This window comes from Trypanosoma brucei, chromosome 10 (genome assembly GCF_000210295.1).
Source record: "Trypanosoma brucei gambiense DAL972 chromosome 10, complete sequence".
Classification (NCBI taxonomy): Eukaryota; Euglenozoa; class Kinetoplastea; order Trypanosomatida; family Trypanosomatidae; genus Trypanosoma; species Trypanosoma brucei.
In genome coordinates this window covers 1,040,802-1,056,206 of record NC_026743.1, presented here as the reverse complement: position 1 = coordinate 1,056,206, position 15,405 = coordinate 1,040,802, and the positions used below count along the sequence as shown (strand labels likewise).

Here is a 15,405-nt window from a genome sequence, read left to right as displayed (position 1 = left end):
ATTCGGCGTTCATAATACACAATCCTTTTCTTTAACAGCGCCCCTGACCGTTAAACAGAACATGATCTGGTTGTTAGCGCGGTCCAGGGTTCACCCGATTTGGGCTCGCCGTCGTCTCGCAGTGGAAAAAAAGGGGGATAAATTCCATGGGAAAGGCGCAGACTTATACTTATTTCAGTCCGGTTCGGGGCCCGTTGCCGCCAACCGCAAAGCCCTGTTCTAGTCATCAATCTGCTATCGGCTTGCTGTCTGCATGTCCCGGAACGGGGGAATATCTGGCAGCGTGGTGAAGTTTTGCCGCTGCTGTGATTATTTCCGTGTCTTGGTTCTCGGTAAGTCACCCTAAACTTTCCGTACGAATTTCCGGGACCTTGGGGGAAGGAGACAGATGTCACAACTGGCTGCTGATTGTTTGGAAGCACTGCGTAGCGACCATGCCGTCCAAAGCCTGACCCGTCTCAGCTATCTCAACTGCGGCGACTCCATCCCAACCGGGCACTGATCCGTCGCAATTGTTCGTTTTGGGGCACTCAGAACCAATGAACCGGTGACCATGGTCGTTTGACAGGGTGCTTCCTCTGACCTTCGTGCGTGTCTCCCTGAAAAAGGCAGAAGTCCACTTTGTCCCTATGAATAATCTCCTGGGGACACGCTCTCGTACCGGCCGGAAGGTTTCCCCGCATTTCAGTAGTCATTAATGTTGGCAAGGGTTTGGCGCTGCCCCGTACATCTTTCGACTGTAGACCAGGGCGGACTCTAGGTCGTGCAGTGCAGCCGCCTCAAAAAAGTGTCTGGGTGATGTGGAGGAGGTTCGGCTGGGCGGCTGACTTCTGTTCCTTTCTGGCAGCTTGTTTGTCTGTGCCCGTGGAAGCGGCTCACTCATTTTCGTGTATTTGGCCGTCATCTTGTTGATATTTTTTTTTGCCCATTTAAAAAAAAAATTTGTGGAACCATCGTTGAGGCTCCGTTGTACTATTTCGCCAAAAGTGGCAAGTTCGTGTATGAAACACTTAAAAAGAAAAATTTAGCGTGGTGTATGTTCTCAGAAAAAAACACTAAAGAATTGTTCTTGTCATTTGAGCAATGTCAGAGACTATCTTTTGTCGTTCATTGACGTGGGCGGAGTAGAACGAATGTCAAATGAGTAGGGAGAGCAGTTGTTCTATGAACCGTGGACCTTACTGGGGGTTCGCTCCTACAAGACTCGCTGCATTGCGGGGAGTTCAACCTCGTAGGATATAGTTGCCGTGGCATCCAACTTTCATGTGGGCGGGCGCCGCCAGAGGCCCTGGTGGAAGAATGGGAAGTCAAAAGAATGCTGCCTATCGCTCGTTTGTTAGCTGGCGGCCAAGCGCGTGGTCCACTGTGTCTGTCAAAATGGGCCTAGTTGATGTAATTCCTCGATTTTCGGAGATTTGTAAATGCATATGTGCTGTTGACTGCTGCCAACGGCTTCGTTGCGCCCTTACGGACGTTTGCTATTTGAAAATGCGCTAACGGATTGTTTTTGTGATCATACCCATGCCCACTCAAAATTAAGCATCTCTATTTATCTTGACCCCGTTATTTCCAGGCTGGGTGCTGTGGAGGTGTCTTCTTCGTGAGTAACTACTCAAAAGGATGGACGTAACATTCGTGTAAGCACGCGTGCCGGTAACTGGAGTAGCTCTGTTATATAGTGCATTCGGGAGCTTGGTGGATGGGTCTTTGTTGAGACGAATTTTATCTCAGGACCCTCTTTTCCATGTTTCGTTTATTTTTTTATTTGATTATAAACATTTTACCCGGAACAACCGATGTCTGCTTGTTTATACTGGGCCGACATGCCTATGTGTGTATGAGCGCGTGTGCGTGCTAAGTTAGCATGTTTGGCCGGCGAAACAATGATGTGTATTTTCACCGAAGCCACCCTTTTATTGCTTAAAGGAGCCGCGTCGATATTTATACGTTTGTAGGATTGATGTCACGCCCTATTTTTTTTCACCAGTCTTGTCTTGCTTCTCCTTTTGACTGTAATAAACCTTTTTTCCTGTTAGACATCTTTGGGCCTTTGGTTCCGCGCTGTTGGGACCGTGTTGTCGCTGATCATTTTTCGTGCATGTGAATGTGGACGATGTCATGTATGTAGATATCAGGTGGTTTAGAAAATGTAGCTGTCATCTACTTTCGAACACGTGCTCCGCAGGCATGGTATGGTCTTGTGTTAGGCCTTATCTGACGGTGATCTTTTTGGGGGTTTAGCGGTTGATTTGCTATCTGCAGGCTCCACGTTAGCAATAACAGCTTTAGCTTATGCCGATGAATTTCCGTTCGGCTGTTACGTGAAGGTGGGATGGAGTAACGATCGTTTAGTTCATTCAGTCCCCGGTGAGGAGGTGTGAAAGTATATATTGTACTTACCCAACCCTGAGGCATTGGTTATTATGTTTTGATGGGTAGACTTATCGTTCACCCATAAATGGTGGGGTTTATTTCGATGTACAGTTTCATTTACTCCATTGTTAATATATTAATCACCAAAGCAAACTTTAACGAAATGAATGTTGTTTTCTTTTATTTCTTGATTGTTTCGTATGATACTTTGTTATGATTTTTTTGTGTGAAACTGTTATTAGATTTTTCGTTCTTGAAAACCCCGCTACTCGGTTGCAAAATTTCGAGGGATGCAGTGTTTCTGGCATAATTAACACTGTTATAATAATGATAATATATATATATATATATATATATATATATATGTATTTGAAATTCGGTCCAGACGCTTCGTATGTTACATATTTTATTGATGTTAACTTGATATTGAAGAGTAGGTGAGCGACACAAAGAGCACTTGTCAGTGTTTGCAGGTTAGGAGGGTACTGTTTCCCCTTGGGAATTTCTTATCTGTGCCAGTGATTATCAATTTCATTACGTTATCTGTGGCTATGTCTACTGTCCCTCGCCAAAGAATTCGTGGTGCTTCATTTAAGCAGGAGTACCAATGTGCAGCGTTGCGAAGGACTCGGCAACGTGCGCCCTCGATGAATCAAGAGATGAACAGCAGATGGGTGCTTCCTGATCAAGATCCCAGATACAACGGCAAACTCACCCTAGCATTGGACTTGGATGAAACTCTTGTTTATGCTCGCGAAGGCCCTCTTTACGCGAGGCCAGGGCTTGATGAGTTCTTCCAGTTGTGCAAGGAAAAATGTGTGGAGGTCGTCGTTTGGACGGCAGGTTTACGTGCATATGCTCAGGCGATTATTCGAAACATCGACAAGGACAGGGTTGTTTCTCATTGCATCTACCGACACAGTAAATGGTTTACCGGCTGTGCTGGTTATCAGAAGGATTTAGCTGTTCTTGGAAGGCCGCTTGAGATGGTTCTGATAATCGAAAACACCCCTGATTGTATTAGGGGCCATCAACAGAATGGGATACTTGTGGAAGACTATGAAGGAGGGGAAAGTGCCGACAACACCATCCACGCCCTCCAGGAACTCGTTCGGAGACTTTGCGACAGCGGCATGACCGTTCCGCAATTCATTTCTTCTTGTGACATGTTGAAGCATGGTCCAATCCAAACTGACGTGGGTGATTTTATTGACGTTTACAGACTTGACACGTCTGTATGGAAACCGGGTGAGCACGTGCGCGTCAATCGGGACTTAGCGTCATTGCAATGCTAAAAAATATGACGGAGCGAGGGCGCATTCAATTACTTGAATTGGGTGATACTCCTCCAACATGTGGGGACGAATGATAAAATACGGAAAGGAGATGGTGTTATAGGGGATTGCGCGATCTAAAACTGATTAACTTCCTACAATTTATATTATCTAAGTGAACATTCTATGGACGAAAGAAGGGGGAAAGGCGATGCTATGAAAGTTGCTAGTTGGTGTCGGGGTTGTCTTGTTTTTTGCTTGCTGGTTTCACTGAGGCATTTTCTGTGCGGGGCTGTAAGAGAAAAAAAAAGGACGTGGTCTGTATAAAGAGAGAAAACAAGAGTAAGAGGACAGCGTGAAGTGAAAAGGACGTGTTCGTGATAACAACACTTGCAGGGTGGAGATAAAAAAGAGTGGAGGACGGCACTGTTTGATGTAAACCAGACGAGGTAGTTAGAGGTAAGTAAATAACAACGCAAAAAAAAAAAAAGGACCAGAAAGACTGTCGGATGGGTGGCACGGCTTTGCTTGCGCTGAAATTCACACATGGGTAAGCTTGCCAAAGAGGCAACGTAGAGAAGGAGAGGTAATGGCAATGTGCGTATCGCGTGCAGAACTTCATTTTCAATGCTGACGCCAAGCGCTGCAGGTGTTTTACCTTGTCTCACGTCTATGGTGACCTAGCTTGCTTCGTCCATCCACAGGAAGGTGGGGACCCATATGTAATACATTCTAAAAATGGAAATGCCGGATCACCGTGGAATGGATGGTGACGAAGGTTCCCTTTCTTTCTTCTTCCGGCTGATGAAAGCGACTCCTTTTTGCGTGTCTCTGTGTGCGTGTTCGTGTGAAGGGGGTAATGTGTTTGAGTTTTCCCTCTTTCTTTTCCCTTACTGTTGTTCTTTTTCTTTTTTCTTTTTTCTTTTCCGGGGGGAGGGGGAAGAGGTCTGACTTGTAGTACAAACTTGTTGTGCTTGGAACAGTTTTTAAACAATAGAGCCTCTTGCGTTTACTAATATGTGATCTACTTCCTCGTTTGGGTAGCAGGATTTTTGCTGCCACCGTCAGTGAAGAGCCGGTCTCCCACGAACTATTCCTGTGGTTTATTCTTAATGGGTGACGCTATATTCAAAAGACTGAAGGTGCTACTAAGATATAAACGTTGTCAAGAAAGGTGGTAAGAGGTGCTGGAAAGAAAAATATCTATATTGCTATATCTGCATGTCGATGGCAACACGTCTGATCATGAGTTTATTTTTTTTTAAAAATTTGAGGCTACTTTTATCGTGTCTTTGTACTTATTTTTTTTACACTTGCATTTTCCCCCTATTTTGAAAAACTTTTGTTGTAGGGTTATATTCAATGCAAGATACAAAATGGTAAAGCTAAGTGTGTTTTTGTATGCACTTGCTGGATTAAACCTATGCCGTTCCTGTGACTGACGCTTGTGGACTACGCGTGTTGGGAATCTGCGTCATCGTATCGTTCAAGTAGAATAGGAGGATGTCGTTTACGTTGAACAATAGCACCGTGTTCTTAATTGAAGGAAGAATGGTGTTGTATGACGGGGGAGTTTCAAAGCTTCCTGATTATGACAAGTAGAATGTCTTTTTTTTTTTTTGTGTGTGTCGTCGTCTGTCATGAAGGTTTCAGCACACTTTAAGGGAGGTTTCGTATCCTGTTGGAAGCCGAATCTGAGTTGACATTATATCGGTAAAGGGGGTGAATTCAGTCGGTGAGGTCTACCCCTGCGCATATTATGCATATACAGAAGGTGTTTGTTTGCCGAGTGCTCTTCGGCTTTTCGTTTCTTTTCGATAACGTTTCCATTCTAGTCACTTTTTTGCTTCCCTGAAAAGGACTGTTCACATAAATTGTCTGATTGCATTTTTTTTTTTTTGAAAAATGCATTTGTCTTCTGTATGCGTTAGCATATTGCATATGTGTGGCTTCTTTCCCATCTCTGGACCAGCTTACTCAGTATCGCGTCATCTGACTTGTATAGGAGTTGGAAAGTTGGGTGGGGTAGAATTCACCTGCACGCCCGACAACATATACCTACATCTCGGGTGGTTGGTTGCGAGCGAGGGCTGTGGACATAGGAGGCTTTCCCCCTTTCAGTTATGAATTCTTCGTCGGCTTTAACAGCTGAGAGCCCTTATGCTTCGTACCCTGAGGTTGATTGGTCATTCATATTGTCGCTCCCAATCGATGAATGGGAAAAGGTGGTAAACCCACGGGGCTTACGGCAGTTCGCTGAGGGAGTCTCAAAAGTTTATTGGAACAAGGATGATAAACACTTCGCCGATCGACAGTGTGCGGTTGCTATCATGCGTTTATTGCGTATTATGGCAAAGGTTTATCTTGACAATGAAGATCGTTTTCAGCAAGAGAACGGGTTCCTTCAACACGTGGTCCAAACTGTTTGTGACACTGATGAAGCTTGTCGCAACCGCGTGACGCAACTCTTTAAGGAAAACGAGTACTTTAAAGTGGCGTTTGGGCACGGGGAAAACCAGGCAGGCGTCTGTGGTATGCGTTCCCCACGAGGTGTCGAATTGAGTGGGGGGCATGGGGTGAGGGACATCACAGAAAAATATGAGAAACACGCTAGAGAGTTAGATCGTCTCAAGGATGAGAACGAGCAACTTCGGCGCACTGCCCAGTTTTGTGAGGGTGAGAAAGCTAGCGTTGTGCAAGAAAATGCAAAACTGCAATTGGAGTACAAGCATCTCGTGGCCAAACATAAGCGAGTTATAGAAAAGCACAACAGCGTAAAGGAAATGTTGAGGGAGACACGTCGTTCGGAGGTAGACAGACTACAAGACGATGAATCAGAGCTAAAACGATTGCGCCAAAAAGTGCGTGAATTGCAGTTGGAAAACCATAATCTCATTCAGCTACGTAACCGTGCCGAGGAGCTTTGTGAGCAGCGAGAGATGGAAGCTCTGAAGGATATGACAGAGTTACAAAAGCTTCACCACGAGGTTGTGGATGAGGAGCGTAACCGAGTCCAGATACTAACCGAAGAACTTAGCCGCAAGCAACGGGATATTGACCGTCGGGCAACACAGGTTGTAGTAGAACGGCAGCGCTCTCCAAGCCATCTAAGGGAAGATGACGACAAACGCCACGACATGGGGAAAAATTTGCCGATGTCGAACAGCAGTCTCGGGTTTGGGGTAATGCAGAGTGGTGGTACCGCCAAACGCTCTTCACCATCAGCTAGAAACTCTTCTAACCTTGCCGGGACAGGGCCGTTTCGTTTGAAGGCAAGCATAGAGGAACGTGATACGCAGATCCTCGTGGCAGACATTCAACGTCTTCAGCAGGAAAATGACCGTCTTTCAGTGGAGTTGCAACAGATGGAGCTCCGAGCCGAAGCCCGTGAGGAAGAAATTGTCAGGATCAATCGTCTTATCAAAAATTATGAACGGGGCGATGAGGGACTTCGTCGTCTCAGGTGTGAGCTTGAAACTTCAACCAGAACTCTGGAGCTTCTTCGTGAGGAAAATTCTCAACTTCGGGAAAGGCTTAATGCGATGACAGACTCCCTGACGTTTTCTTCCGCGCTACAGGAACTGTGCATCCGAGTTGGTGTTACGCAGGAGGAAATCGAGCGTCTGCGACCGAGGTCCACCTTATATTGTAGTGAAGTGGAGATGCTAAAGGCGGAGGTTATCACACTTAAGGAGGAAGTTGATTGGTTAGAACGCGAACGACGGCATTGGATGGACAGAGTTCGCCTTCAGCCGCTGCTTGACACTAAGCTACGACTGGAACTCGGTCTCAACCCCGAGCAACTGAAGCAGCTAGACAAAATTGTAGGTCAGATGAAGGTCGGTAGGGTAATCGTTGAGGAGGCTGGGGAGGAAAATTACAAAGAGAAGTACTTTCAGGAGCTTCGATTGAGGCGGAAGGAGATGGAACACTTTAATGATTTTGTGAAACAACGAATGGAAGAGGTTTTGCGTGAACTCTCGGGGAAAACCGACTTCAGTTCCTCAGTAGAGGCAACGTCTGCCCTACAGCGCTTACGCGACCGTGTCGATATTATTGCGGCGAATCGGGTAGCAGATGAAAATGGCGAAGGTGCTGCAGACACATTACGCTTGAGGGAACAGCTTCAGAGTGCCCTCCAGCTTTTAGAGCAGTCCGAGCTCACTATTAAGGACAACGCAGCCACACAAACAACTCTACGGGAGCAACTCGCCGCAACTACAGCCGAAAGAGATATGCTTCTAGATGAGCGTGACAAGTATCGCTCAGCCTTCTTTGAGGGTCTGGTCTTCGATGACACCGTGGAAGACAGTCCGCAGATTCTGGAGACCAAAGAAGGAGCAGTAGACAACTTAGGCCCCCCCCGGATTCCTTCGAGCGCAGAGGGTGCTTTCTCACCACCGTCCTTTCCTGAGGGTTGTAACTGTGGCACCCCTGTCCACTCCAGTTCCCTAAACTACCTCAAACGGACCTTCGAGAATCAATTACGTAAGAAGGACGAACTCATCACGTCTTTGAAAAGCACAGTTGATGTTATGAAGGACCAACTTTCCCAGCAGCACGCCGTACACGAGGAAATGAAGCAAAAGTGCACGGAGGCGAGTTCTCAGCAGGAAGACGTCCGAAACCAGGTTGCTGCTCTGCAGGAAATGAATAGAGAACTGACAGAGAAACTGAATGAGCGTACCAACATTCTGAAGGATGTGGAAGGCACCATACAGCGTATGGAATCTGTGAATACTCGGGAACTACTTCAAAAGATTGTCTTGTTAAGGCAGCGCGAGACCAAACTCCTGCAGCGCCTGCGTCGTGTTATGGAAATGCACGGGGAGGCCTCGAAGTCTGAGCGGTCCATGCGTGAGTATGTTAACACTGTCTTTAAATCACTAAAGGAGGCACTTGAGAACACTTCTACAGGATTTGTTCTCCCCCGGTCCTCGAGTAGTGTGTGTATCGAGAATGACGTCATTGACGAGATGCAGCAAAGGTTGGGAGGAATTTTGCGTGGTAGACTCTTCAGGGAGGATAGTACTTACCTTCTTCACCTGCAGAGAGTGTACCGTAACATGGAACATATCGAGGAGCTTAAAGTTTTGCGTCTGGAGGTGCAGAATCAAAGGGCACATAGAATTGTAATAGAGGAGAAATTGGAGGAGCAGCGAGTCGAGCTGGAGTGTCTGCGGAGGTTGCGCGATACCATAAGTGAGGCCAACGAAGTTAAGGATGGTCCCGTTGTTGGCGGAGGTGCCATCTCGTCGGTTACACGTTGGGAGTCGGAGGTCACAACTTGGCAGCAGAAGTGCAACCTCTACATGAAACGGTGTGAGGATAAAGAGCGAGAAGTGTCAACCATAGAGGCTCAGCTTGGCGACGCCCGACGAGAGCTTGCCTTATTGCATGAACATATAGATAACTCAATTGGGAGCGGGACTGGTACGAGTGGTAGTGGTGTCCCGGCCGTCTGCAGCACCCCGCAAGACCAGCAGAACGGCGTCGCAAAGGAACAAAGGCAACAACAAGAGGGAGCAGCAATTGGGCATAACCGAGAACTAGGGGGAATCATGTCGGAAGGAAGTAAAATCTATCAACTTGAGAGGGAGGTTGCGAGGCTGAAGTCCATTAATTTAGGTGTCCTTCACTATTCACTCGATTTGCAGGGGGAATGTAAGCGTCTTGAAATTGAGTTGGAAGCTACGAAGCAGGAGCTTTCACTGGTTCGCGATGCAGGGAATTCGCAGAGGTTAAGTGACTTTGTCTCAGCTGCTATCCGACAACACTCAGCTCTTCGTTGTCAGAGTGAGTTGGCCGTTCTTCAGCTCAAACAGGCTCGGATGCAGCTTCACGCCATGGAGGCGAATCTCAGGGTTGCTGTGAACGAAGCGACTACCTACAAACTGAATGCCTTCCGTTTATATAGGAAGTACGTCGAGCAGACGGTGGCAGTAGTTGACTACGTGCGTAGTGAACAGCGCTGCTTTGCTGGTGCCTTATCGCCCCATCGTACGGAAATACTACACAAACGTCTTATGGATGCCATTACTGACAATGAACGGTCCCAGGCAATCCAGAGCGAGCTTGCGGCCCAGCTGGCAGAGGCAAGGGGCACCGCAGCACTGTTGCAGCAGCAGCTGGAGCTCCTTAAAGTTAAGGATGGGGAGGGGCGTGTGGATGCGCTTCATGCGAAGCTTCTGGCGTCTTTGTCCGCTGTGCGTGATAAAGATGTGAAGATAGTAGAGTTGCGGGAGGATTGTAGTTTCCTCCAGCAGAAATTAAAAAGGGCGGAGACGCACGTGCAGCAGCTAACCGAGGAGATCAGTCGCCTGGAGCTCAACGGGACCACTCTTACAGCCGCTGATGGGGAGGCTTTCAGAAATCTTTTACAGTTGAAAGAGTCGGTTTTCAGTAAGTCCGAATCCCCCGCTGTCGTCATCCAGCAGGGCGATTTCGGTCAACGACATCAACACGAGGCTGTTGATATGGCCGCTCGAGAGTACAATCAGGTGATGGAAAAGCAAGGGGTGCTAGTGCATGAATGTGACCTTCTGAAAAAGCAGTTGAAGGAGGAGGGTATTGCAGCACGGAAGGTGACTGCAGAGAATGATGCTCTAAAGGGTGAGGTCGGCAGACTCCGCGAGCGGCTACAGAACGTACAGCAGCAGTTGCATGATGAGCGGCAGCGGGCTGAAGAGCGCGAGAGGCGTGTAATTCGTTCACATGAAGCCCAAGCGGAGGTGTCACATCGCGCTGCTGAGCACCATAGTAGGTGTTTACAGGATATGCTGAAGAGCAAAGACATGTGCATTGAACAGTTGCAGGGACAACTGCAGGCAGAGCGCCGAAAATACCTGGAGTGCCAGGTGGAAGAGTCTACGCGGATGGAACGCTTGCATGAGCGACTTTTCAAGGAAAACAGCGCCATGGTTGAACGTTTCCGTGAGGCAATCAACGGTGCAGCTGAGCAGTACGAATACGGCGCCCAACTACCCGATGCGGGGGAACCAGCCAGTGGGGTGTCTGAGCACGTCGCTGTACTCACGAAAGAAGTACTTCGCCTTAGGGCGGAGTTGAGAAACGCGAGGACTGCTAACATAATGTTAGAGTCGCGACTCAGTGACCAGGTAGCGGATGCCCGACGGCAACAGCAGCATTTTCCTTCGGTATCTGGATGCCCAACTGAAGCGGAAAGGCAGCACTCACACCGGACGCCACAGGTGCCGCCATCAGGTGCGACACCTGCTGTTGACATCATAGATGACCAAAGTGTTGTAATAGCAAACTTACGCCAGCGGGAGCTCGCCCTCACCGACGAATTGCAGCGGGCGCACACTGAAAGGGATTTGCTGGCCCAGCAGTTGTACGAGGCACGAAATCTTACAGTGGAACAGGGAGGTGTTCTCAAAAGTGTTGTAGCAGCAAAAGCAGCGAAGTCAGGTGTGGTAGAGACTGAACTGCGGGCTCAACTCTCATTCCTAGAAACACAGCTTGCAGAAGCCCGAGAAAAGTTGGACGAAGAGAGACGAGAAGCTCGGCGGTTGCAGACGGATACCGATAAGTGGCGAGAGCAACTAGACTCGTTGCGTGAAGAAATTATAAAGCAACAGAACGACGTGGAGAGGGCGCGAAGGCTTGTTGCGATGAACGAAAGATTGAACGCGGACATCCACCATATGGAAGAGCAGAATGAAAAACTCATCATAGCGACAAACCTGCTGAAGCAGAGACTTGTTGACGAAGCGCAGGAACGTGATAGCATTTCCCGTAAGCACCAACATGAGATGGCGTTGGCACAGCGGATGGGAAACATTCAGCAAGAGTCCAGTGAGCATCTAAAGAGCGTCAACCTGCGGTTACAGTCTATTCAGAAGGAACTCGAGGAGAAGGTTCGTCGTGAAGAAGAAACTCTTAGGAAGCATGAGGAAGTTCAGCAACTGGCGTACGAACTTCATCTTCAGCTCCAGGAGAAGGAGCATGAAATTTTGCGACTGAAGCGGGAACTAGCTGCACAACCCCCTAAGGTGTCGTTGCAGGGACGGCGGTCACCGAAGAGGATGCAGGCTTCACACGAGAGAGGAACGCAGGTTCTTCAGACAGTTCAGGAGAATGGGGAGGGTGAGGTTCTTGCCGAGGGGCCGTGGAAAGTGCAACAGCAACGACGTGAGGGTCAGGAGTTATGCCAACGAGGCTACTTGGAAGGGCGACCTTTGGAAGTTATGAAGTCTCCAAGGGAGCCTCTACTTCATCCAGCCTTAGCCGACTCCACTAATTGTAGTGCAACTCCTGTTGTAGGATCTCACGTCATTGACCAATCCCAGGTGGCAGCCGTTGCGCGCAGTGAGGTTGAGGGAGCACAGCGAGACAATCTGAACGAAATATCGTCGCTGCGCGCGTTAGTGAGTCGCCAGGCCCGTGACTTAAAAGATGTCAGCGAGCAGCTTCGCGGTGAACGTGACATCAATAAAACCCTTCGCTCTCAATTGCTCAGCACCAGGAAGGAACTCGAGACTCGGGAACTCGGTGCGGTTCGGGAGACCGCCATTCTTCACCAATCCCTCGATGAAAGGGGGAAGAGGCACCACCGGCCATCCGGAGTGGAAAAAGGTCACTTCTCCAACCCCTCTGCTCTTGTTTCTCCACTGTTACAGGCAGCAGCAGGATCAAACACACAGCTCATCCAGCAAATGGAAGCCAAAATTAAGGAGAATGAGGAGTTGCAACGTCAAGTGGAGATGTTAAAGAGTCGCCTGGATAGCCTTGACGATGCAGCGCAACAGATTGACTTCTATAAGAAGGAGCTCGAGGAACTGCGCAGACGACAAGTTAACACCCCTGACTGTATTCAGCCCACCTCTCCAGCGGGCGTGCGTGCCAGTAAGCGTGCCGTGTTGAAGCTGGAAGCAGTGATTGAGTCTCTGCAGAGGGAGCTAAGAGTCGAGAACGAGGTGAGGTTCCGTAGTTTAGAACAACGTGTTGCGGAGCTAATAGCTGAAAATCAACGCTTGACAGTTGAACTAAATCGTTATCAGGTAATACCGACAACAGCCGTTACTGCGCCGGCGCTCAACGTGTTAACTAGTATGAAGCCCAGTGATCAAAATTCCCTTGAACGGGAGCTGCTGGAGAAGAATGGTATTATTCTCGACCTTCGATTTGAGCGGGAGGCTTTGCAACTGAAGGTGTCACGCCTTGAACGCCACCTCGATGACGTCCTCAAGGCAGATTCCATTAATATGAGGGTTGGAGGGGCGCATAAAGAGCGTGGTCGCGTGGAGGCACTTGAGACTTTGGTGGAGAATATGAAAGTTGTAGTAGAGCGCCTTCAACAGGAGAATTCTGTCCTGAAGTCGAAAACTGTTAGCGTAGCCAAACATATGGACCTTGTGCGTGAACTAAGGGAGCTCCGATCCAGAGAAAAGCAGCTTCTCGAGCAATCCGAGAAGTTGTCGAGGCGTCTCTTAGATTCTTCCATGGGAGGAAGTGCCATGTCGGAGCAACAGGCGAGATTGCAGAAAAGGTTACAAGCTGCTGAATTAACTGCGGAGAGGTACCGGGCTGAGGTTCAAGAACTTAGACAACGTTTTAAGGACGTAAGCAGTGTGCAGGAGGGTGACACCTGGCCGTACTCTGAATCCCAGCAGAAAGACTCTGGTGACGTCCATGAAACTGAAGACCGCCGCTGTGTACAGCCGCTTCCTTTACTAGACAGTGATTTACCACCTCCACTTCCAAGGGCCCCGTCATTTTAAGTTGTGTGGCGGTAGAACAGAACACCTGCAAGAGTCGAGGTGTGTGCTGTATTTGCATCTTTTCCTGGTCTCTTATGTGTTGCAGGTTTTTATTTGGAATCGCGCTGCTTTGGTCCCCGCTGGTAGTGTCATGCGTTACCCCCGTTTCAGTAGTCCCTTTCGCTGTTATTTGTTGTCGACGCAGTATTGTTCCCCTGCTGTGTGTATATGTTTTGACCAATCTCCCCACTATGCCGCCGTGTGGTGGCGGCTATTGGTGACGGCACCACCAACAAAGTAAATTTATATGATGCTTGAAAAGCTTGTGCTGTCACCCCTTCAGTCCGAATATACGCTTGCCTTGGTAAGAGACACTCGTCACCATTCTCGTATCATTTAACTTCTTAACATTACACCACCCTTTGCGTATTCTTTGGTTAAAAGGATAACAGTAGAAACGCGATAATACCCAAAGTAGCAACAGCTGAGACTAATATAAGCAAAATGTCTTTTTTCAGGGGCTTAAACTTCAGTAACATGGACGACGGTGTTGATTGGGAGAATGCGGTTCCTCCACACATCACTGCTCAGAGAAATATTGAACGGGCTGCACTTAGGAATGCGGCGCCTCGCCGGGCAATGCTGATGGATTGGCCCTTACCGGAAGACATGGGCGCCCCTACAGTTGCGGAGCGTCGACTGGTTCAATCAACAGCGTCCCCCGGGAGCGGTGCGCCTGATGTCCGCAGAGCAACGAGGGTTCCGGAGCTGCGTGAGGTTAGGCAGGGATCGGAGAGGCGCTCACTGAACCGCTCTCACCCCAATAGCCACCATACGCAGTTGCGACCACAAACATCGCAGCAACTTGTACGCGCCGATGGAAATATTTTCAGTGCACTGTCTGGGATAGCAAACGAGATGCTCCAAGCTCAACTCTCGATGGTGTCTGCGTTCAATGATTTTTTTTCAGAGGGGCGTTCCGACGCAATGAATGCCATGGGTGGGACCGCTTCAGCGGGGGTTTTACACGGTAATGAGGTAACGTCAGTTACTCAACAGCGCTCAGTTCAAAGAGGTTCGAATTCCGGGGTTCAAGTACGGCGTGTTATGGTGGCGGCTCAGTCTGTGAATGGCCAGCGACCACAAGTCGCAGTGCAGGTTGATGAATGGTCTGGGCCTCCCGCAACGCGAACAAGGAATAACAACAGAAGTGGATCAGATTTTGATATCATTACTGGTGTTCCCCGCCGCATTCTCTACATTTCTAGCTCTGATGAAGGCACGGGCAGAGGTGATCCAAGAGGTGGAAACGGTAACGGCTCTCGCGGAGCAGGTGGTGGGTGGGAGATTGATGACTTTTCATATGAGAACTTACTAAGACTTGACGATAATGCGGAGAAGACTGGGCTTCCCGAAGCTCAACTACGCGGGTTGAAGCGCACCACTTATAATGCGGCCAAGAGGTCGGGGGCTACAAGGCGCGGTAATGCAAACCCTGACAATGCAGAAAAGTGCCCCGTATGTCTTGAACAACTCGTTGACGGAGCAGAAGTTCATGAGATTGCATGTGGGCATGTGTCTCACCACAGTTGCATAATACCGTGGCTCAGACGCAGCAACTGCTGTCCCACATGTCGTTATGAAATCCCACGACTGAAAAAACGGTGATTACCCGGATGTGTCACTGCTTTCGTTTCTCGCACCATCCTTGCGTTAGCAGGGACGATGTGCCTGTGTCCTTTGCGGTGGTACTGTAGGATAAAAGCCTGAGTGTGGGCAGCTGATTAGACGCATTCATTTTACAAGCGTCTTTCCCACCAATATAACAACGTCGACCCAACAGTTCAAGGAGTACCTTTTTTTTTTTCGTTGCAGCAGCAGTCATCACTGCAATACAAAGTATGGGAACGATATTGAGATGGCGCCAAGTTTTCCCATGTAGCTTACTTTCTTTTGATAGCTTCTAACCTTCTATTATTGAAATAAATAACAAAGAGAGCAAAATGTTTTTCCCTGTGTCTGCTTGCAAGTGCGGG

General features: G+C 48.5%; 4 protein-coding genes across 4 annotated transcripts; 3 read left to right on the top strand and 1 right to left on the bottom strand.

The window, feature by feature from the left end:
- Window positions 1-2,924: 2,924 nt before the first annotated feature.
- On the top strand, window positions 2,925-3,668 carry TbgDal_X5200 (hypothetical protein, conserved; the record flags this gene model as incomplete). The annotated part of the gene is made up of 1 exon (XM_011779397.1): window positions 2,925-3,668. The coding sequence occupies one exon, from the start codon at window positions 2,925-2,927 to the stop codon at window positions 3,666-3,668; it is 744 nt and encodes a 247-aa protein (XP_011777699.1).
- Window positions 3,669-3,873: 205 nt separating this feature from the next.
- Window positions 3,874-4,269, bottom strand: TbgDal_X5190 (hypothetical protein, unlikely; the record flags this gene model as incomplete). Its single annotated transcript, XM_011779396.1, has 1 exon — window positions 3,874-4,269. One exon carries the CDS (start codon window positions 4,267-4,269, stop codon window positions 3,874-3,876), a length of 396 nt encoding a protein of 131 aa, XP_011777698.1.
- Window positions 4,270-5,770: 1,501 nt separating this feature from the next.
- TbgDal_X5180 (hypothetical protein, conserved) lies at window positions 5,771-13,390 on the top strand (the record flags this gene model as incomplete). The annotated part of the gene is made up of 1 exon (XM_011779395.1): window positions 5,771-13,390. The coding sequence occupies one exon, from the start codon at window positions 5,771-5,773 to the stop codon at window positions 13,388-13,390; it is 7,620 nt and encodes a 2,539-aa protein (XP_011777697.1).
- A 483-nt stretch (window positions 13,391-13,873) lies between these two features.
- TbgDal_X5170 (hypothetical protein, conserved) lies at window positions 13,874-15,037 on the top strand (the record flags this gene model as incomplete). The annotated part of the gene is made up of 1 exon (XM_011779394.1): window positions 13,874-15,037. One exon carries the CDS (start codon window positions 13,874-13,876, stop codon window positions 15,035-15,037), a length of 1,164 nt encoding a protein of 387 aa, XP_011777696.1.
- Between the last annotated feature and the right edge of the window lie 368 nt (window positions 15,038-15,405).